At 40.9% G+C, this 24,584-nt stretch overlaps 1 protein-coding gene across 4 annotated transcripts in view; it reads right to left on the reverse strand.

Moving 5' to 3' along the window:
• Positions 1–24,584, reverse strand: part of DNAH9 (dynein axonemal heavy chain 9) — a 361,130-nt gene that overhangs the window by 236,186 nt on the left and 100,360 nt on the right. For all 4 annotated transcript variants that reach the window (XM_032280243.1, XM_032280245.1, XM_032280244.1 and 1 more), the window contains 2 exons: positions 10,974–11,130; positions 3,143–3,247 (listed from right to left, as the gene is read on the reverse strand). In XM_032280243.1, coding sequence (XP_032136134.1) covers positions 3,143–3,247; positions 10,974–11,130 — 262 coding nt within the window. The remainder of the gene's footprint in view (positions 1–3,142; positions 3,248–10,973; positions 11,131–24,584) is intronic.

A 24,584-nucleotide genomic window follows, 5' to 3' on the forward strand; every position in this document is an offset into this window, starting at 1 on the left:
TCATCATCATTGTTAACATTACCATCACTGCTACCACCATCATCATAACCATCACCCCATCATCATCATCACCACCATCATCACCATTATCACCACCATCACCACCACCATCACCATTACCATCATCATCACTGCCATCACCACCATCATCATCACCAACATCACCACCACCATCATCATCATTAGCACCATCACCATCATCTCCATCATCATCACCATTAGAATAATCACCACCACAATCACTACCAACATCATCATCACCATCATTGGCATAATTATTATCATCACCATCACTGTCATCACCATCATTACCATCATCACCATCAGCATCATCATCATCACTAACATCACTGCCACCATTATCATCATTATCATAGCATTTATTGAGTGACTATTATCTGTAGGGCTTTTTTAAAAAAAAGGGCTTTAGCTATATTAACTCATTTAAAAATTATTACAACTGCCTCAAGGAGGTGCTATTATTAACTCCCTTTAGAGATGCTCAAGATCACACAGCTTGTAGGTGGCCAAGCCAGAATCGAACACTGGCATTATTATTTATTTCAGCTTGTAAAATGACCATTCAAAGGTGAAAGCAGTCAGAAAACATGTTTGATTTCTTACAAAAATCTGGATGTCCGGTCTCTCTTTAAAATGTAAAAGATCTGGCAACACTAAGCTTACATCCTTACAAGGCAGAGGCATACTGGTAAATTTTTAACAACCAGCTCTCCAGGAAAGCAAAAATGCCCTTGATTTGTAGAATTTGGCAGTTTTCATGATAGAAATCTGCCATAGTCCATTTCAAGCTATACTAATGTGATGCCAATGAGATGCACACAACCAGCTTTTTCCAGCCAAGCTGGTAAAGGGTTTCGGTCCAAGAGAATGCCCAGGCTAGCCATTTGTCTTCCTTCCTCTACTAACTGCTGCTGAACAGAACAAACCCAACAAAAGGGAAAACCAGATTTCACCACTGGAAATCAGAGAAGAGCCTCACGTTTTGGCAGCTTTCAGAGCTTCACCAAGGAACAGTTTGGACAAGTGTCAGTGGCTGTCAAACATGAGAGATGGAAAGACAGACCACCTTGGAGCAGTGGTGAGTGAAGGGACCGAACAGAGCCCCTTGATTGCCTGTGGCTTCTGGGGCAGCTGGAGATGAAGGTGACCATGGATTTGCTGATGGTGTGAGTCCCACTGCTGTTTAGCTTGTGGTTGCTTCAGCGCCCTGCCCACAACCTCACGTCCTGCCTACCTGTGAAAAGGACAGTCTGTGGGATGAGAGGTGACTACATGTGGGAGCTATGTGGATGGAAACTGGCTCCTGCCAGGGCAGAGGGGGACAAGGATGACGCTGCTTCAGCCAGCTTTCCCCGCCAGGGATGACCTTTTGCCTGGTATTTCCTCCCACCCCTCTTCTGCCATCTGCCCCTCAATCCCACGCTTTTGCCCAAGAAAAATGTCAGTCAAGCTAAACGCTTTCCTTATTCCTTTGTCTGGACCTGAAAGGATTACAGAAACCTATAGGGACCAAAGAGACTGTCATAGCTACATTTTTCTTTTTCTGTACTCTGTGCACACTGCTTTGGAAATAAAAGCAAACACAAGCAAAATTAAACCGCTTTCGATTACATAGTGCACAGCACACAGTAGGAGCACCAGACACATCATTGTCCCATGCACCTCGCCACAGCTTTGATCATCACATGGTGCCCTTGTGACGGCTTTGCTCTGTTTAGATAAAGGCAGGATGGGGGTTCTGAAAACAGCCACCCCTAACAGGAAATGGGGGCGCTCAACCTACAGGGAGGAGTATGGAATAGGTACTGACAAAGGACATGCTTCATCTTGAAGATGGGGTTCCTAGGGGGCCTGGAGCCTGAGCAGCTGCAGTAAGAATCCCTGGGACAGACCCTTGACTTGCCCTCAGACACCAGCTTTCCTACTGCTCAGCCCCTCCTTTACACTGTTGCCAAATAGAGGCGCAATCTCCCTCCCAGGTGTCTCTAGGGGTTCCCTGCTGTGTGTTGAGGAAGGCATTTCAACCTGCTACTATTGGGATTGAGTTTGCCTCTCCAGTCTTATTTTCTCCTCTGGTATTTTACCCACTAGACACCAGATCAGTGCCCACATCTGCACCCTGACAACATCGGGAGCACAGGGTACACATATGAACCTTATCACTTTCCAAAAGTCTACTTATGGACAAGACACAGTTCCCCTCTGATGTTCAGTTTTTCCACATATTTAATGGGAAGAATAGTGGCTTGCAGGGCCACAGTGGAAAGGCGTGAAAGATCTTTCATGATGTGAAAGATGATATATGCAAAGTACCTGGTGCAGAATTTCAACAAAAGCTTATTCACGTTCCCCTTCCCCCTTCTACTGCTCCTATTGTTCATGGGATCCTGACCCAAATCCAAATCCTCTCCACCTTTTCAAGGTAATGCATTTGGAAGTCTCGGGCTCAGTCAGACTTTACGTCACCTCTAGAACACTGAAAGTACTCACGTCTGTCTCAAAATCGCAAGCTTTTTTTTTTTTTTTTTTAGCTGGAGATCACATTCTACTCAACTGGGAAACTTCACCTGTCTTTGGTATAGCACTTACGATGTTGCAGGTGTTTAATAAATGGTTTCTGGATGACTTGAAAGACAAGTGGCATGCTTACATAAAATCTCACCCCAAAAGTGACTTCATTCAAAAAACATTCATGCGATATTCCTCACCTTATTAAGCTGAGAGTGGTGGAACAACTTGCCCAAATAGTACAATAGGAAATAAAAGAACTGAAATTTAAGCCTTGGTTTATAACCGAAGAACATGCCCTTTCCAAGGAGCTGAGCTCTGCCATCTTTAGGTTTCTGCACCCAGATGAAGCAGGTAGGATGCATATTCTTTCTCCCTATTTTGCAGAGGATAAAACTGACTCCCAAAGCCAGTAAATGAATCTACTTTGGTGGGTAACTGCAGGATACTCATTTTGGAGGAGAGCCTGACTTTAGAGGGTGGAGAAAGGAGCATGAAATGACAAGGGAAAAAGGGACATAGATGCCGAGGAGAGGTTGAAAACAAGAGGGCACAGACTTCCACAGTGCTCGATGTGAAGACCACAAGGCTCCCACCTATTTCTGGCCCTTACCTGCACTGCCACCACTGACAAGACCTCCACAGAGATTCGATTAAACTCATCAAAGCAGCCCCAGGCACCAGTCTGAGCGAGGCCTTTGTAGATGTTGCCACAAGACTGCAAGAAAATGTACAAAGATTAAATTACCAACAGATCGGCTTATCAATACATGTTGAAGTCATTTTCTAGCCCCTTTATTATAGATACTTCTAGTCCCCCTAAAGAATACTGGTCAGAAACTTATATTAAAATTTCAAGAACAATTAAATTTTGGATGGTTATGGGGTGTCAACAGAAGTCACAGGATTAAACAGAACCTTTTCAAGGTACTTGGATGAAAATCCCTTTAAAATGTCATCAGAGTTGCATTATTGTTGATTCTGTAGCTTTCGAGATCCCAGGAAATGAATAAAAGATGATTTTTCTTATGCTATACAGACAAAAAGTCTTCCACTCAGCCTTTGTCATGCACTGATGGAAAAATTTATGTCTGTATTTTTAAATCTATGTCCAACCACACAAGTTTTCCAGAGTGGTGAGGGAGCTGGAGACAAAGACAGGGGGTGATAACATCTGTTAAAACAAAACAAAACTAAACTAAACTAAAGGTAAGTCTTTTCAAGTGAGAGCAAAGAAAGAATTTAGAAGGGAATAATGAATTTCTGCCCTAAAAATAAAAACCATCCTGGGCATTCACTATTAGCTGGTAAACCATGGGGCAACCTAAAGGGATAGGTTTCTCAGAGACACAAGGTCATTGGCAAGGAGACATCATTAAAATGCTGAGAAAATGCAAGTAATGGAAAAGTCCCATTCATTGATTCAGCAGGCATTTTTTGACTATTAGCTCTGTGCACAGAACATGTGCTGGACACAGGGGAGCTCAGTCTCTCTAAGAACTTTTGGTCAGGTTGAGGACATAAGGTATATAAATAAAAACAGGAAAATTACTGCATCAATAGTGGTTCCATGGAATAATACAGACCACAAATGTTAAGGAGTTCATAGAAGAGTGGGTCAGAGTGCTCCCAAGTGATCAGTTTTGCCAAAGAGGTGAAAGTCAGATGGCAGCACAACAGCACTTTTCAAAGTTTATTCTGCGGAACCACAGGCTTAAAAGATGCTCTTTGAAAAAAGGGCTTTTAGGTCAAGCAAATTTGGGAAATACATTCTTCAACCCATTTTGGCCAAGTGACAATTTGCATTAGCATTTAAGGGCCCTGAGAGGTCCTGTAACAAACATATTAGTTTTACTTCATTACATGGCTAAGATTATTTTTCCCTCATGTAATGTCTGATTTTCTCAGAATGCGCTCTGGCAAATACTGGAAAAATCACAAGATTAGAGTCAGAAGATATGGGAATCTCCCAGAAAACTATGTGCTTTAGGACACATCTGGGAAATGATGGCTTTATACAACAGGAGTATCTGTGTAGACAGAATGGAAGGGGAAAGGCTTTCCAGGAGGGGGAAGATTATGGAAGAAATATAATCAGAATAATGAAATGTGCAGAGAAAAATGACAGAGCCATTTTGATTGGAAAGTTGGATTACTAAAGAAAGTCATGGTTGTAAAAAGCCTTGAATTACGATAAGAGAACTTTGGAGGTTTGCAGCAGACAACATGAGCAGAGCAATATTATGAGAGGATCAGTCTCACTGCCACATAGGCTAGGTTGGATGTAGGGCAGGCTTTAATTGTTTTTATTTTTTAATTTTTATTTTTTTGAGATGGAGTCTTGTTCTGTTTCCTGGACTGACGTGCAGTGGCACAATCTCAGTTCACTGCAACCTCCGCCTGCCGGGTTCAAACAATTCTCCTGCCTCAGCCTCCCAAGTAGCTGAGATTACAGGCATGCACCACCACAGCCAGGTAATTTTTGTATGTTTAGTGGAGAAAGGGTTTCACCATGTTGGCCAGTCTGGTCTTGAACTCCTGGCCTCAAATGAGCTGCTGGCCTCGGCCTCCCAAAGTGCTTGGGTTACAGGAGTGAGCCACTGCGCTCAGCTGTAGGGCAGACTTTAAAGAGGAAGAGAAAAATAAAACCTGCCTTTCATAAGATCCTGGAAGTAAGATATTTCTCTTTTCATTCATTTCAATAAATATCTGTTGAGCATGTACTGTGTGCCAGAGATTATTCTAGGTCATGAAGAATCAGCAGTGAACAAGATAGGCAGCGCCTCTAATCTCATGGGCTTCACATTCCAGTGAGGAAAACTGATAATGATCAATAATGACAAATCAGACAGTGATAAAGTCCCACTGGAGTCTTAAAATGAGGGTGATGTGGAGACTTCGGATTGAGCAGTCAGGGACATTCCGCCTGAGGAGGTGATGGAAGTTCCAGGCGCTGTGTTTGAGTGCCTTAAATCAGGAGTCCCCAACCCGTGAGACACTGTCCGTGGTCTGTTAAGGAACCAGGCCGCACATCAGGAGGTGAGCAGCAGGTGAGTGAGCAAAGCTTCATCCGTATTGACAGCTGCTTCCCATCACTTGCATTATTGGTTGAGCTCCATCTCCTATCAGATGAGCAGTAGCACTGGATTCTCATGAAAGCGTGAACTGTACTGTGAACTCCACATGTGAGGGATCTAGGTCATGTGCTCCTTATGAGAATCTAATGCCTAATGATCTGTCACTGTCTCCCATCACCCCCAGATGGCACCATCTGGTTGCAAAAAGAGAAGACCAGAGCCCCCACTGATTCTACATGACGGTGAATTGTAGAATTATTTCATTATATATTACAATGTAATAATAATAGAAATAAAGTGCACAATAAATGTAATGTGCTTGAATCATCCCGAAACCATACCCCACTAGCCCAGTGCATGGAAAAATAGTCTTCCATGAAACTGGTTCCTTGTGCCAAAAAGGCTGGGGACCACTGCCTTAGATTATTCCATTTCACTTTCAAAACAATTCAAGTGTCACATATACTAAGTGGAAATTCAGAAATCAACATCCATGTTCAACTACTCACAATAGTTAAGGTATGGAATCAACCTAAGTGCCCATCCATGGATGAGTGCATAAAGAAAATGCAGTGTATTCACACAATGGAATATTATTCAGCCATTAAAAAGAACAAAATGCTGTCATTTTCAGCAACAGGGATGGAACTGGAGGATATTATCTTAAGTGAAAGAAGCCAGGCACAGAAAGACAAATACCACATGTTCTCACTCATATGTGAGAGCTAAAAAAATTGACCTCATGGAGGTAGGGAGTAGAATGATAATTACCAGAGGCTGGGAAGAGCAGGGAGAAGGAGAAGATGAAGAGAAGTTGGTTAATGGGTACAAACATACAGCTAGATCTAAGGAATAAGTTATAGTGCTCAATATTTATTTTATTGAACACTAATGATTAACACAATAATTTATGTTTTAAAATAGCTAGCAGAGAAGATTTGAAATGTTCCCAACACAAAGACACAATAAATGATTGGGATGACGGTTATCCTATTACCCTGATTTGATCATTATTATACATTATATATATATATATATATGTATCAAAATACAACATGTACCCCATTAATATGCACAATTATGATGTATTGACAAAAAAGATGTTTTAAAAATTCAACTTTTAACAGTGGTTTTGAAAACTTTTAAAACTATGGACGCTTTTTTATAAAATGAAAACCCAAAATACAAAATAAAGGAAGAGGAGTTTCCATAGGTGGATGCTTGTCACCCCCACATTTCTCCCCCCACCCCAGGGCCTGTAGCTGAACCCCAGGACCCTAAAGCATCCTATGTATTTAGCTACCATGCATCTCCTGTTCCTACCAGCTAGGCTGGGGCATTATCTTGCTGTGGGAGGGTAAGCTTTGGGCCTAGGAGAATGGCAAGAATAGGGAAAAGGCCTGGAAGTGAGAAGGGTGCTGAAGGCAGAATTGACATTGTGAGTGATTAGAGGTAGGGAAGGAAAGAAGGAAGGACATGACGTAGCCAGGGTGTCTTAAGCTTTCCCTCAGGATCTCAGGGACAATGAGATGATCCTTTCTGATGGTGAGAAGTCTGGCAGAGAGAAAGGAAGAGTGCTAACCACAGTGCAAGAGAAGGACATTTGAGAGACATCCACTCCCGTGTTAGAGAGCAACAGGACCAGGACTCGGGTGAAGCTGGAGAATAGATATGGCCCCATAAAGGAGCCGTAGGTATACACATCACACTGAAAACTACAAAAGAGGAACAGCAAATGAGACCGAGAAGCCAAGAGACCAGAGAGTCAGGAGGAGGATTGTGGAAGTCTAGCATTTCAGAAGTGAAGGGAGTAGGGTCTGAAGAAATGGTATCCACAATATGGCTGCTACAGAGAGGGCTGAAAATAATTCTAAACACTTTCAGGTTTGGAACCACTTGATGTTTCTGCAACAGCGTCTGCAAATTGAGGTCAGGAGGGGACGGTATTGCAGCTATAATATAAAGGATGTTTTAGCACGAAAACGGCAGTCATTTTCAGAGAAAGTGGCTGGTTTTATAGGTTTTCCAACCAGCATAAGAGAGTAAAGCAATAACTTTCCCTTTGCTCCAAGTCTTTGCACTGTTCTCCTGTCCTCTCCACTGCACACCTAGTCCTCGTGAGCAAAGAGAGGTGATGCTGTTTACAGGATTCCTAAGGCAGAGGGGACTGGAGGGTCCTTGACCACGGCCTAGACTCTCCTCTGCTGCCCCTCCCTTTGCTTCGCCACTCGCTGTCTCCCCATGTTCCCAAGGTATCTTTACCTTGTTATATTTTAAGCCTCTTATTCTTTTCCATGTCTGCTACTGCATCAGCTGGTTCCTCATTCCCTCTGGTTTGAATGACTGACATGTTCTCACCAAAACCTTTTCCTGCTTCCAGTCTCTTCCTTCTCACTTCATCTGACCGCCAATCTTTATGCTTTTGCTCCAGTTCTGAAGCCTGTAGGGTCTTTCCGCAGCCCACACTCCAAGGTGAGATGTTTTCAGTGGCTTTCAGGCCTTCCCCTCCTTATCTCCTGTTTTTTGATCCTCTCTAAGGTAGCTTAACCTTTGTTCCACGTTTATTTCTAGCTTTCACTATAGACAGACCCGAACAGAGTGTATTTGCTGTGAGTGTCACGAATGACACATCAAAATCTCCCCTGGAGAAGTGCACGGCAGCTCTTCCTAAGCTCATACCCTTTCTCTGCTCCTCCCAGCCCCGTCCCGTGAGGAAGGCTCACGGGGTTAAGTCAGAATGAGGGGTGGGGATAGACACTGGCTGCACACAGAATTTGGTCATGGCTTTAAAGCTGACATTCTAATGGGTTAGAATGTGTTAAAATGCCACATGCTCTGTCACCAAACCCAAAACTGAGCCTTGGTTGATCTCGCGTCTTCTACATGTCTTTCCTGACCAGCCCACTCTGTGGCTCTCCCCCTACTCTGGAATATTCCAGGGCCTAGAGTTTGTAGGGCACATGAGCACCCAGGATTATGCTATCTGGGTGCTAACTAGCTCCCCGATGATATCATATATCCCTTGTCCCTCCAAATGAAAGTGGGTTATACTCTATCCATCTATCTCAACCAATCAATCAATCAATCAATCATCCATCTATCATTTACATACCTGAAATCCATCTACCATCTATCCTCCAATTGACTGTCTCTCTCTTTTTCTCTCTCTCTCTTTCTCCATACAATCTGTTTTTGGCACCCTTCTGCAATGTCCCACACATGCTGAGCAATGGCAATAATCAATAAATTAATTTGGCTGGGCACAGTGGCTCACGTCTGTAATCCCAGTACTTTGGGAGGCTAAGGTGGGCAGATCACAAGGCCAGGAGTTCGAGACCAGCCTGAGCAATGTGGTAAAACCCCATCCCTACCAGAAAAGAAATACAAAAATTAGTCAGGTGTGGTAGCACGTGCTTGTAGTCCCAGCTACTTGGGAGGCTGAGGCAGGAGAATCACTTGAACCCGGGAGGTTGCAGGGAGCTGAGATCATGCTGTTGCACTCCAGCCTGGGTGAAAGAGAGCAACTCCAACTCAAAAGTAATTAATTAATTAATTAGATTGCAGGTGTTTTACCATTAAAAATAATCCTGAACAGTCAGACAAGGGCAGAGGAAGTCTGCAAATAGCTTATTGTGGTTGTCTGGTTACATGGGATATTTGATACCCAGAAAGGGAGCACCTTCCTTCTGGTGTGTTTCACTGTGGCTGTGCCTATTTAGGATGTTTTAACTTCTGTCTAGCCTCTACTCCATGGAAGCTTAGCCTACAGTTGAAAAAAACAAAAACAGAAACAAAACAAGGATAGACTCCCCCTTTCACCCTGTACTTTTAAAGGAATTAGTGGGTTAGGATTCAGTGATTGGTTTTGAGAGAACTGAGTAAAATGGTCATAGTGACCACTGGCCATGGAGCCAACTCATCATTTCCTGCTTGCTATTCTGGGTATGACTTTGAAGAAATCTGGCTGATTTTCTTCAATCAATATACCACGTCTTCTACATTCAAATGAGTGTATCTTTCAGAATGTTCCTTTTGGGAGACTCTACTTACATCAGCAGTGTTGTTGGCATTGCTCAACTATAGAAGAATCTAGAAACATAAAATAATCTCTAAGGCTGAGGTCATTTCTTTAAAGGGAGAAAAAAAAAAACTCCACCTTTCTCTTCCAGCCTGACTTAAAGAGAAACATTACCTTAATGTGTTCATCAATACAAGCAACTGTGCTAAAATTCAGGGGATGAAGACCATGTGGAAGACAAGTTTTTTGGGTCTAGATCCTTGCTTTGTTTACTTCACATGAGGAAACATGGTACCACAGGATGCTTCCACTCTACACAACAAAATTATGCTACAGAAATCGTTAAAGTTAGAGAGGATGAATCTCATTTAAAGAGTGCTATATGTGGTAACTGCAAGTGTTATTTCTAAAATTATAACATTACATTTATTTTAGTCATGACATCACATGATTTTTATATATAAATATTTAATCTACTTAATGCAACTTATTTTTTTCACTCCAAATTTATTTGCATGTCATCCTGTTGACAAAAGAGACTTAAGGAAGTTCATAAAAACACATACAATATAACAAAAATGAGAGAGGGAGATAATCTGTTATTACATGTTTTCTTTGTTTGTTTTTTAGAAAAAAAAGAATCTACATAAGGTTCACTTGTGAACAGAATGTTTCTAGCTGAAGATGTGACCTCATGGGCCTTTCGTTTCTCTGGCTTTTCTCCGTGACTGAGAACCTGGAATATGTTGGTTCTTAAAAAATGGTAAGTGCCTGAATGAATATTAGCTTTGCACTTGTCTTCTGTGGGCGTCTATGTGCTGAGTCGGGGTTGATGAGCCTGCTTTCAGAAATCACACCTGCCCTTGCAGAATATCCTTCCCCGCTGATATTCTGGTGAATGTCCACTTCTATAGAAGAGCACAAATATGTTGAGCTTTTATGTGAAGGAAAGTGCGTTCATATTGGCTACTTGTGAGTCTTTCTGTGTTTCTAGGTCAAATAGGGAAATTAGGACTTTGGATATATGCTCAGTTTCTTCATTTGATAGATAATAAAAGAAAGAGCCAAAAAGATGAAGTAAGCCGTCTGTAGTCAGAGCTCATTGGTGGAATTAGAATACAAGGGGCTGTGCTTTCTCATCAAATGAAAGGCTTATAGGGAGGCCAACAAACTCCAGGGTTCAAAGGTCCAACTTTACCACAAAGGAGCAAGCAGAGACCTCCTGGTCTGGGCTCCGAGACCTGGGGAAGCTAGGTCAGAGTGGCACGGATGCATCTCAGCCCTGGTTTGGCTGCCCTCGGTTCCTATCCACCCCCACCAGCTCCCCAGGAAACTGGGTGAATCTGTACCTTGTAGTCCATCTGCTCCGAGCAGTTGAACACATAGACGAGGATGCCCAGTGCACGGCCCAGGTCCTTGGTGGTTTCTGTCTTGCCTGTGCCTGCAGGTCCTGCTGGAGCCCCACTCATAGTCAGGTGCAGGGACTGGGTGAGGGTGATGTAGCACCTGCCGAACACAGGACACAAGTCCTTGGAGGCCCAGCATGATAGGACTAAAGCCCAAGGTTATGCGAGGCCTGACACAGCTTCTGAAAAGGAAAGCCAAGAGCCCTGTTCCTTTGGCCTGCTCCCCACAGTGCTGTGGGGAGGACTCTCTAGAGGGCAAGCTCACCACAGTGCTCCCTCCACACAAGGTACCAGAGGCTCCCTGCCAGGTTCTTCTTGTTCTGGTCCTGCCTGCTCCTCCAGCTTCATTTCTCACCATTCTCCTCCTCTGAGCTGCAGCACTCTGCAGTCCAGCCATATAGAGCTACGTTCATCTACACTGGGACTGAGCTTGTCCCTGCTCCTCCCCCAACTCTGTGAGTCAACCTGGATGATGTTCTTCTGCAATCTTTGCCTAGCTAATGGCCATTAATTCCTCAAGACACACATTTGACTTCACCCACTAAGTGCTCCTGGATCCCCCAACACTGGGGTGGGTGAGCAGAGGCTCCCTCAGCTGAGCTAGTCCTCCACTTTAACTTATGTATCTTCAGTATTTATCTCCATAGGGTACATGAAGGCAGGGCGATATCTTATTCATTGTTTCATCTCCACAACTTAGCACACTCTAGGCACAAACAGCTCCTCAAAAACTGTTTATAAAACATAAATGAATCTGTGAATGAATGGATCACATTCAATCCATTTAATCCTTTTGGGACTCTTTTTACCAGTAACAATAAAATAAACTCAGCTTAAGCTTACCTCTGGTACTATTAGAAAGGACTTATGCTCCTTAAAAAGTAATAAAGCATCCCATATGATTCAGCAACTCCCCTCCTAGGAATTTACCCAGGATAAATAAGAATACATGTTTACACAAAGACTTGTGCATAGCACAATGCCCACCTGTTCACAGCCCTTGTTCACAGCAGCAATCTTTGTAACAGCAAAAAACTAGAAACAACCCAAGTATCTATCAACAGTGAATGGATCAGCAAAATGTGGTGATTCATAGAGTGTAATACACTTCAGCAATATAAAGGAATGAAGTACTGAACACGATACAGAGTAGATGAACTTCAAAAACATTACGCCAAGTAAAGAAGCCAGATACAGGAGATTTTATGCTGTCAGGCTGGGTGCAGCGGGCCATGCCTGTAATCTCAGCACTTTGGGAGGCCAAGGTGGATGGATAGCTTGAGCCCAGGAGTTTCAGATCAGCCTGGGCAACATAGCAAAACCCCATCTCTACAAAAAATAAAAAAATTAGGGGGTGTGGTGTAGTGTGCCTGTAATTTCAGCTACTTGGTGAGCTGAGGTGGAATAATCACTTGAGCCTGGGAAGAGGAGGTTGCAGTCAACTGAGATTGCATCATTGCACTCCAGCCTGGGTGACAGAGTGAAACACTGTCTCAAAAAAGAGATTATATGCTGTCATTCAATTTATATGAAACATCCAGAAAAGACAAATAGAGATAGTCAGCAGATCAGTGGCTGCCTGAGGTTTGGAATGAGAGAAGGGATGTATTGCAAATAGAGAGAAGGAAATGTTCTACAATTGGATTATGATGATGGTTACACAACTGTCTACTTACTAAAAATCATTCAATTGTACATTGTACACTGCAATGTGTGAACTTTAAGGCATGTAATTTATGCCTCAATAACAATAAAGCGGTTAAGATTGTGCCACTTTTCTAACTTTCTTAATATCTAGCAAATCAATACATAGATTCTCAACTTACATACTGTACCATGTGAAGGGGTGTCCAAAATTAATTCTGTTTCTGAATCTGATCTCATCAGATGAACAGAAACTCTGAGACTCTGAAGACACCACCTTTACGTCAGATGGTGGCTGGTTTTCTACGGACTTGACTAAACGTTGAACCAAAATGGGTTTTTTCTTTTCCTTTTAAGAAATAGAGACAGCGTCTCGCTATGTTGCTTGGGCTAGCTCAAATTCCTGGTCTCAAGTGATCTGTCCACCTCAGTCCCCCAAAGTGCTGAGATGATAGGTGTGAGCCATTGTGCTCAGCCCCCAAATGAAAGTCTTCAAGTTCCCTTTTTCTCCTTTAATTAAGTGCAAAATTCCCTTATCTGTTTTAGCCTTTGAAAGGCTGAATGTTGACCTTTAGACCTGCCACAAGGCACGATGAGGTAAGTCAGGGTTCAAGTGAAAAGCTGGGTCTCCTCCTGTCCTTCCTGGCCACTGTTACCACTTGTTAACACTTCTCTTCTCTCTCAAGCATTCCTAGCTAGATTTTCACAGAGCCCTGTGTGCGGCCTCACCTGCACCTGCCCTCCTGGGCTCTGAGTTTCTGGCTCCAGATTGGTCTGATGCCTTCTACCTCTCCCAGCCTCGGACTTCCTCTACAACAGCAGGAAGTGGACTTCCTGCCACAGCCCCATACCTCCCAGGAAGACAGGCTGCCTGAACTAGCAGAGTCAATCCCCAACAACTCACCTCCCCACTTTCCTTCCCTCTCATTGACTTTCTGTCTCACAGCTGTCCCCTCTGCCAGCTGAGAGCGAATCATGGGCCTCTTTTCTCTGGAGCTGCAGGGCTCTCAAGGAACTCGGGAGTCCAGAAATGGCAGGTTTCACAAAAATAGAAGTTGCATAGAAAAAGTTAAGAATTCCTTAAAATAAATACGTGGGACTGGGTCCATCTCTTTTTGAGCATCTACTGAGCTTCTGATTATCTTTTGGGAAAAGTTTGAAAATATCATTATCTTTCCCTTATAATAACAGAACTCCAGAGATGGAAGGGATTTCCAATCTCCCTGTTTTACATATGGGGAGACTGGTGTTCAAGAAGAAAAAGTGGGCTGTCTGGTGAGTTTGAAGGCAGGGTCAGTGGGCCTTTCACTCAGGCCATGAGAAAAACACGTAAAAAAGAAAGAGGGGGCTGGGCATGGTGGCTCACGCCTGTAATCCCAACACTTTGGGAGGCTGAGGCAGATGGATCCCCTGAGGTCAGGAGTTCGAGACCAGCCTGGCCAACATGATGAAACCCCGTCTCTACTAAAAATACAAAATTAACTGAGCATGGTGGCATGAGCTTGTAATCCTAGCTACTCTAGGATTGCTAAGGCTGGAGGATTGCTTAAACCCAGGAGGCAGAGGTTGCAGCGAGCTGAGATCATGCCACTGCACTCCAGCCTGGGCAACAAGGTGAGACTCTCTGTCTCAAAAAAAAAAGAAAAGAAAAAAGAAAGAGGCAGTATTTCTGTTTGTCACAAGGGAGGCTGCCATGATGCCTGGACCACTGAGCCAGCAGCAAGTCCTTTGAGACCTATCCTAGGATTCTTTCTGAGATCCTGTTAGAGGGCTCATCTCTTTAAACACCCAAGCCAGCTCCTTCAATGTGCTCCTGCTTGTAAAGTGTGGCTCAGTAGACCGTGCTATAGCTGTTTCAGGCATGAACTCTGATGTGCGACAGAATGAGTTCAAACCTTGCCTCACTGTGAAGTGTCTGTGAGACTCAGCCAAGTCATTTAAACTTCTTTGTGCCTTAAACACGAAAGCATCCTTAAGATCTATGACATCGCATTTTCTTTGTACAAAGCAACTTAGATAAATTTGCTGCTTCTAAAGCAGTGGAAATTGTTGCAATGGCAAAAGATTCTTAAGGAAGACAGATCCTGACCAACGAGTCCCAGCACGGATATGGATTGATTTAGTTTGGTTCTAGTGGGAACACAGAAGATTTAGTGTTGCGAGAGATGTTAAAAGTGAGGCAGTTTGATTCTTTCACCATGCCAAGTCGTCCCCCTTTAAATCCTTCAAATATGACCATATAGCCTTTTCTTTCAGCAAGGCACAGTTTATTATTCTAGAGGGCACCTCATTCCACAGTGGGCTGGTTCTAATTGTTCTAACATCGAACTAAAATTAGTCTTGTTTTCTTTGAGCAAATAACTTCTACAGGTTTTTTTCTTATCTGCCCACCAGGGTCTTACGAGGATACGATGATACAAGAGATCTGAAAGTGCCTTGAAAAGAAGGAAACTAATCGACTTTGAAGGTATTATTTTTGAGGCAATAAATTCTTTTTTTGATATAGATATTCAACTGGAAGATAATGAAAATACCAAAGCTGCTGTATCTTGATTTCAGCTATGAATAGCCTGTGCTTATCATAGAAAAGTGGTTCAGATAATCTTAGAGCAGAGTAGGTGGAGTCATAGTTGGTTTGTATTAATTTTCAATTGCTGTGTAACAAATTACTGCACACTCAGTGACTTAAAACAACACCCTCTTGTTATCTCACAGTTCTGTGGGCCAGAAGTCCATGTGGATTCTCTGCTGAGGGTCTCACAAGGCCAAAGTCAAGGTGTTGGCTGGGCTGGATTCTTATCTGGAGACTTTGGGGAAGATTCAGCTTCCAAGCTCATTCAGGTTCCTGGCAGAATTCACTTCTGAGGTCCCTGTTGGCCAGGGGATCTCTTAGTTCCTAGAGGCCATTCTACCACATTGCATATGGCCCCTACCACCTTCAAAAACAGCTATGGCATGTCAAATTCTTTTCATGCCTCAAATCTGACTTCCCCTTTCTGCTGGCTGAGGAGCCAGGAAACAGCTCAGCTTTTAAGGGCTCATATGATTATATTAGGTCTACCTAAATAATTTCCCTTTTGCCATATAACAAAACACAACCATGGGAATAATGTCATCACAGTCACAGTCATTACTCACATTCAAAATGGCAAGGGTTATACAAGGGTGAGGGTCATCAGAGATCATTTGTAGAATTCTGCCTACCACATGGTTCAATAACCAGAACTGAGAAGTGACCATGAATGCAACAATATCTACCTTCAGGGAGGCCTTGAAGCATACTCAGCTCACTGATATTGAATGTCTTTACTCATAACTTGAATTAAGATATAATTACTAGATAGAAGATAGAACAAATTTCTAAAGAATGTTAAACCTTAAAAATGATTGGGGTGGGCACGGTGGCTCATGCCTGTAATCCTAGCACTTTGGGAGGCCGAGGTGGGTGGATCACAAAGTCAGGAGGTTGAAACCAGCCTGGCCAACATGGTGAAACCCTGTCTCTACTAAAAATACGAGAATTAGCCAGGTGTGGTAGCATGCACCTGTAGTCCCAGCTACTCAAGAGGCTGAGGCAGGAGAATCACTGAACCCAGGAGTTGGAAGTTGTGGTGAGCCGAGATCATGCCACTGCACTCCAGCCTACCCAAAGATCAAGACTCTGTCCCAAAACAAAACAAAACACAACACAAATGAAACAAACAAAAACAAAAAACCAACAAACCAAAAATGATGGGACAGACTCAACAAAATCAAATTAAAGAGAGATAAATGCAAAGCAATCTTCCAACCACTTGCACACTTTCATACATGCAGATTGAGGGCAGGAGATAGATGAAAATTCACATGAAAAAGACCCAGAGCTTTCAATAGGTTTCAAGTTTAACATGAGAAATCATATTAATAGAAATTTCCTTTGCATTAACCTAAAAAAAAATCTGTTCCTTTTATAACTTTAATATTTAAACTTTGAAAATTTTTTGTTCTTAACATAAATGCCCTTAATTCTAGGTTCTACTCCTTATCCCAGCTGTTTATGAGATTTTTCGTCATCCAGTGCTCATCTTTTTCTTTGTCTATACTAATTGGTAAATGTCTTTCTTAAAATGTGACAGAAAGAACTGAGAGCAATGCTAGACATATCAACTTTCTAGCAAAAATTACAGCATGCCTAGTAACTAAACTTGAGTAGTTATAATTATGCTTCTCATTATTTGTCTGTCTCACATATGATTAGAAATTCTAGGAGTGATTTAGAAAACCCAAGAAAATCTAGAGTAAAACTTTCAGAATTTGTAAGACAGTGTAGTAAATGAGTAGAATGGAAGATAAATATACAAAAATCATTTTTTTCCTGTACACAAGTGAAAAGGAAGTTAAAGACAAAATGAAGGTAGCCCAAAATTTCTTAAATAAAGCACCAAAAGCATGATCCATAAAATAAAAATTAATAAACTGAACCTCATCAAAATTCAAAATGTTTGCACTTCAAAAGACACCATTAAGCTGGTGAGGTTGAGGAGAAAAGGGAACACTTATGCACTGTTGGTGGGAGGGTAAATTAGTTCAACCATTGTGGAAAACAGTATAGTGATTCCTCAAAGAGCTAAAAGCAAGACTACCATTTGACCCAGCAATCCCATTGCTGGGTGTATACCCAGAGGAACATAAATCATTCTACCATAGAGACACATGCATGCATATGTTCATTGCAGCACTATTCACAATAGCAAAGACATGAAATCAACCTAAATGCCCATTCATGACAGATTTGATAAAGACAATGTGATACATATATACCATAGAATACTACATGGCCATAAAAAAGAATGAGATCATGTCTTTTGCAGGAACATGGATGAAGCTGGAGGTTAATTATCCTTAGCAAACTAATGCAGGAACAGAAAACCAAATACCACATGTTTGCACTTATAAGTGGGGGGTTAATGATAAGAACTTATGAGTACAAAGGAGGCAATAGATACTAGGGTCTACTTGAGGGTAGAGGGTGGGGAAGGGAAAGGAGCAGAAAAGATAACTATTGGGTACTGGGCTTAACACCTGGGTGTTGAAATAATCTTTGCCATAAACCCTTGTGACATGAGTTTACCTATGTAACAAACCTTCACATGTACCCCAAAACCTAAAATATAAGTTTTTTTAAAAACATTTTTTTCTTAAAGCTTTTTAAGAAAAAAAGGATGAGCAACAGACTGGTATAAAATATCTGCAAACACATATGAAACATATCCACAACACACAAAGAATTCTTAAACTCAATAAGAAGAAGACAGACAGACCAAACAACAGGCAAAAAATATGGGCAGATATTACACCAAAGAAGATGCATGAATGACTAATAAGCAGGTGAAAAGTTGCTCAACATGATTAATTAGAAAAATGCAAATTAAAATCCAAATAGCATATTACTTAACAGCCAACAGAATGACTATAAAGAAATAAAATGAGCAACAGTAAATATTGTCAAGGATGTAGAGAAATGGGAACTCTCACATGCTGTCGGAGTAAATGTAAAATGGTGCAGCTACTTTAGACAACAGCTTATCAGTTTCTCAAAAAGTTAAACATAAAGTACCATAATACCTAATAATTTTCCTCCTAGTATTCACCTAAGAGCAGTAAAAACATGTCCACACAAAGATTTCTACACAAATGTTCACAGTGGTATTTTTTATAACAGCCTCAACTGAAAATAAATGTCCATCAGTTAAATGGATAGACAGCATGTGGTACACCTATAAAATGGAATATTATTCAGAAATTTAAAAATAACCAACTACAGACATATGGTCTGCCATGAGTGAACCTCAAAAATACTGTGTGAAGTGTAAAAAACTTCACATAAGCAACTATCTATTGTTAAGATTCCATTTATATGAAACACCCAGAATAAGCAATGTTAAAGAGACATAAAGTAGGCTAGTGGCTTCTGGGGCTAGAGGTGGTTTCCTGGTGGATGAGAACTAACTGTAATAGATCAAAAGGGATTTTATTGTGGGGGGACCGAAACGTTCTAAAGCTGATTTATGGTAATGGTCGCACTGAGTAAAGTCACTAGAAATCATTGAATTGTACATACACTTAATATGAATAATTTTTGATATGTGAAATATACCTCTATAAAGTTGTTTTTATTTTAAATTTTTTCATAAGTTATTGGAGTACACGGGGTATTTGGTTACATGGGTAAGTTCTTTTGTGGTTATTTGTGAGATCCTGGTGCACCCATCACCTGAGCAGTATACACTGCACCATATATGTTGTGTTCTATCCCTCATCCCCTCCCACTTTTTCCCCCCAAGTCCCTGAAGTCCACTGTATTATTCTTATGCCTTTGCGTCCTCATAGCTTAGCTCCCACATATCAGTGAGAACATGCACTGTTTGGTTTTACACTCCTGAGTTACTTCATTTAGAATAATAGTCTCCAGTCTCATCCAGGTCATTGAAAGTATTGTTAATTCATTCCTTTTTTCAGCTGAGTAGTATTCTATCATATGTATATACCACAGTTTCTTTACCCACCCATTGATTGATGGGCATATTTGGGTTGGTTCCACAATTTTGCAGTTGTGAATTGTGCTGCTATAAACATGCATGTGCAAGTATCTCTTTTGAATAATGGTTTCTTTTCTTCTGGGTAGATAACCAGAAGATTACTGTATCAAATGGTAGTCTACTTTAAGATCTTTAAAGAATTCCCACACTGTTTTCCATAGCGGCTATACTAGTTTACATTCCCACCAGCAGTGCAGAAGTGTTCCCTGGTCACCACATTCATGCCAACATCTACTGTTTTTAAATTTTTTTCATTATGGCCATTCTTGCAGGAGTAAGGTAGTATCTCATTGTAGATAAAATATTTTGTTTTTATTATATATATATTTAAAACAACTTTATTTCCCTGTTGTTTTAAATATATACATGTATATATATGAGATAAAAATCTTCAATAGCAACAACTTTAAAAAGACCCAAAGATAACATTAAGAAATAACCAAAATATAAACTTTTTCAAGAAACATGATTACACATAAATAAACAGAAATATACCACATATTATAAAGATGGCTGTTTCTACCAAATGAAGTTAAAAGTATTAAGGTACACCAATCAAAAACCCCAGTGATTTATATTTTGGAATTTGTCATTTGAAAGAAGAAACAGAAGTGCTAAAAAGAAAAGTGGAAATGAAGGTAGATGATGCAGAGCCTTACCCTACAAATATTACAACTCAGGATAAAGCAAACATCTTTAAATACTGTGGCACAGAGAGGAACTGACAGACTGATGGCACAGAATCTGTAGTTTTAAGGTAGATTGATGAACTTAGAACTTCAAATATGGTAGAGCAAACATCATAAATCATTAAGAAGAATGGATTACTCACCAAAAAACATTAAGCCCACTAGTCACTGTGAAAACAAAAGAAATAACATTATATGCTCCCCACTGTCATTCCTGTGGGATTTTTTTTTGCCCAGAATTTCACACTTTGGAGTCATTTCTCCTCCACAGCTTGTATTCTGATGGGCTATCAATCGTATTTTTCCTATCCTTGGGGATGGAGGACAAGGCTCAGGATGGGCAAAGTACTCAATCTCATTGGCTGCAGTGACTGGCTCAGAGATGGGCATATGATCCGAATAGGACCAATCAGAGACCACCCTCAAGGAATTTGTTATACATGCAAGATCTCTGGGTAAGAGAGGGTCTCTCTTCCTCCTGAGTCAGGAGTTATAAAGGCATAGGTATAGAGACCATCTTTCCAGCCTGTGCAAGAAAGAAGTCAACATTCATAAGAAATAAAGTCATGGTATATGAGAGTGTTCAAACCCCGATATCTCCTAGTTTAGGTCCCAGAGCTGGTTATACCGCAGCAAGCTGGACTCACTTTCCAGATGTGTGAGATAAGTCTTTTTTTGGGTCACATTTATCACTGGTAACTGAAAATGTCTTCATAAAAATGTTTTGACTGACTTTACTCAGTAATCAAAAGATTTCCTAAATAATTTTAAAAGGTTAAAGGAAAAATTAAAATAAACTAGACTAGAATGAAATATAGAGGAATATTAAATTGATCTTCAAATGAACAGGGATTTTTTAACCATAAAAGTAATAAAAGAATACCCTAGAGAAAAATGCGCCATGACAGTAATAAATAATTAACAGGAGAAGAAAATCTAATAGCTAATAAACATATAAAAATGTTCAACCTATGAGTAATTAATGACAACCAAATCCAAATGTGATACAATTTTGAATAATAAGAGTAATAAAAAATGTAACAGCAATACTTAATGCCGGTCAGGGTGTTGTGCAATTACACTTTAATAAACTACTAGTGAGAGTAGGAGTAACGTTTTTTTCAAGAACGATTTGAAAGTATGTATCATCTAATTAATCTGCTTCTTGGAATCTATCCTAAGGAGATAATACGAAATTTCTGTTTAAAAATTTACATACAAGTGAGTTCATACAGCTTTATTTTTACTAGTGAAAGCTTAGATGTAACTTAAATAATCCATAATATGGTTATGTTACATAAATTATGGAATACTTATAAATAGACTATAATTCAGCCACTAAGGTGTTTTGGAAAAATATTTAGAGAACATGCATAGTATAATGTTAAATAAAACAAGCAATCTATGATGTTTTATATATATCGCATATGATCTCAGTTTCATTTTTCAATATTCTACATGTAGAATGAAACAAACTACACATTAACAGTGGCTATTTCTGGGTGACTCTTATTTTCTTTGGCACAGAATACTACGCTTTCCACATTTTCTCTGAAAAAAAATCAGAGAAAAACTTAAAGAGAAAGCGTATGACTTTTGCTAGCTGTGTCCTTGCCCAGAAAATCACCTTGAAAGACTCTTGCATCAATTATATCTCACCTACTTCCAGGAGTTCCTGAAAAATTAAGGGGTACTCAACATTGATAAGCAGTTGATTAAAACAGTACTTAACACTGCGCAGGGCAGAAAGGGGCATTTGTGTGTGAAGGTGAAGGAAGGGGAGCAGAGCAGGAGGAGATCATCCAAAGGTCGAGAAATGACTTATGGGAATTGCTTTGTTCAGCCTGAAAAAGCATTTCCATTTAGTTCTTCAACTTAGTGTGGTGCCGAAGTCCTGCAACAAGGGCTGAACCACTGCACCAATTTACATATTCAACTCCCATCCAGGCAGTGGGAAATTCCAAAGAAACAGGCATAATCATTTGGATGTACTGTAAAACGGGTGTGCTTTTAATGAATGTGCAAAGGTTGTATGGATCAATTGTCCATTTGATTAATTCTTCTGGCAGGACAGAATTAAATGTACTTAGGCTACACACCAGTAAAAGCTGAATGCCTTTTAAAATGTGATTTTCTGTGTGGAGGCCAATTTTTTTCTGTGTAAAACATTTCTTGAGATAATAATGGAAGTCAATGAGAAAGTGGAATTTGCCATATAAATATTCAACTACATACTACTTTGCCAGAATAGTAAATAATGCACAAATGAGGTGAAGGTCTATATAGTATTCACCACTATTTTGGCTAACCTTCCTTTCAAGTTCTTATTTGCATCATTTCACAGAAGAGGCAATAAATCCCTATTTTAGAAACAATACATTGTCAAAGCTTTACCCTTTCCTTCTATAAGGTATTGAAAAACTAGTGTACTAGAGACTTCTAAATCCAAAAGAGGTAATTATTTCAATTGCTGGGCAAGTGCAAAGGCCCAGGGAAAAGAAAACTCTTGTATTTTTTATCACTTGAAATGATAATGTCTGGTATGTCAGTGGAGAGGATGGAAATATTCTGAATGGAAATATTTTGAAGCTGAAGCCTGGCACATGTCTAGAGGCTCAGGAATCATTTCATCGCATTCACACAAGGAGTATTTCTTGAATGCCCAACATGTGCTAGACACAGTGCTAGGTCCTGGGAGTAGAGAACAAATGAAGGTCAATGTTATGTTGGAACATGTAAGTCTAGAGTGGGGGATAGATTTACCAAATTGCTCATATACATAATGGTTCATTATTCTGTCCCAAGTGATATAAACTCCCAAACTATTAGCTCATATTCCAAGACAGGCAGAAAAAGTCATTGCAGTAGGGAAGATTGCATGGGAGCTCCTTCCTGCAAATGACTGAGAATGGCCCTAAAGACAGATACTAGAGGGGGTCCAGTCTGAATGAAAAGGTGGGAACCATTTTTCTTTTAACTCACACAGGATGAGCTCCTCCAACTAATCAGACCAAGTAAAGCCCAAGTAAGACCCATAAGACTCCACCCTATCCCACCCCCCAACCCCAGTTGCTGCTTCCTTTACCATCTAGCTACAGAGAGATCGACATCTCCCTCTGGTGAGGTGCTATTTGCATTTGTCTTAAACTGAGGTAGGTAGGAAGATGGATTCCCAGCTGAGAGCAAAACACAGAGTAGCTGCTGCTTCTTCATTGGGAGCCAAGACACAGAGCCTTGGACAGACCTTGCCCCTAAGTCACCTTCCCTTGCTTCTCTATTCTTATGAACTATCTTCTAATCATAAGTCTATTCTTATGATCTGGGAGCTCAATATTTAAACATCATTCATTCCTTTGACAAATATTAATTTAACACCTACTAGGTGCTGGGGACATAACAGCAAATGTGATAGACAAAGGTTCTTGATTGCTGGAGGTTTGCATTCCAAAGGGGAATGCCAACAAGGAAGCAAGCCGGGTGATTTCAGAATGAGGGAAACATTGGGAAGACCAACAGGGGCTCTTGTCAGGGTTATTTGCGCGCGTGCGCTCTCTCTCTCTCTCTCTCTGTGTGTGTGTGTGTGTGTGGTAGGAAAGGCTGACTTTTAGAAAGAGTGGTCAGGGAAGGCCTCTGAGAACTGAGAGTAGAACAAAAGCATGAGAAGGTGCCAGTGGAACAGACGGCCTTGAGAAGGGCATTCCCAGGCAAAGGGAAGCCCATGTGTGCAGGCTTTCAGGTGGAATGAACTCCAGGTGATCAAGGAACAGAAAGGAGGCCATGTGGTTGGAGTGTAGGGAGTGAGGCATCAGGGTGGCTGAGGGGAACTACCAAGTCCCATGCAGAGTTCACGTTTTAGTCCATGCACAGAGGGGAGTTGCTGGAGACAGTGATGTGCCCTCTACGGGCTACCACAAAACAGAGAGACACAAAGTAAGAGGGAAGTACTTTGAGTGGGACTCTCGTCTCCCTTTCCAGACTGGGGAGGAAAAGGAATTAAAGACATGAAAAACATAGGAGAGCGGAACCACTTTGGCCATGATGCTTCAGCTATGAGGTGTTGATCTATGAATCACGTTGGGATTTTCAAGTACTTTGGATTTCCCATGACCTATTCATTCCATGAGCACAGTGACTGCAGTTGAACTGAACTGGAAATACTTATGAAATCCTTGGAAATATATCTGAGGATCTGACTAAAATACAAGTGATATCACTGAGAACAGGAAGAGAGAAAAGTTAAAAAATGGCACGGATTCTATCTGGCCATTTTAACTTTAACTCACAATTTATGACAATCTCTTCATTACCTACAAGACATTTATTTCAGTGAACCAGTTATTCAGATATACAGCTCCTTTTGGAGAAGAGGAGATTTAATGTTCAATGGAATTATAAGCAAAGGGTATGAATTCCCAGAATTTACAGAAATCTCAGCGGAATTAAAATATCATTTCTCGCACGTGCCATGACTTATTGCTCTGCCGTCTCTCTCCTTTACCTGTGCTCTGCTGTCAGATGAATCTTCATAAAGTACAGATGTCACACTCTGATAAAAATTTTCAATAGTGTAATACTACTTACTGGGTAAACAATATATTCTTCGCACTCTATATTCTGATTCCTTTATGGCTGTGTCCCCCAAA

This window comes from Sapajus apella, unplaced genomic scaffold (assembly GCF_009761245.1).
Source record: "Sapajus apella isolate SASKATOON/1434 unplaced genomic scaffold, GSC_monkey_1.0 scaffold12, whole genome shotgun sequence".
Lineage (NCBI taxonomy): Eukaryota > Metazoa > Chordata > Mammalia > Primates > Cebidae > Sapajus > Sapajus apella.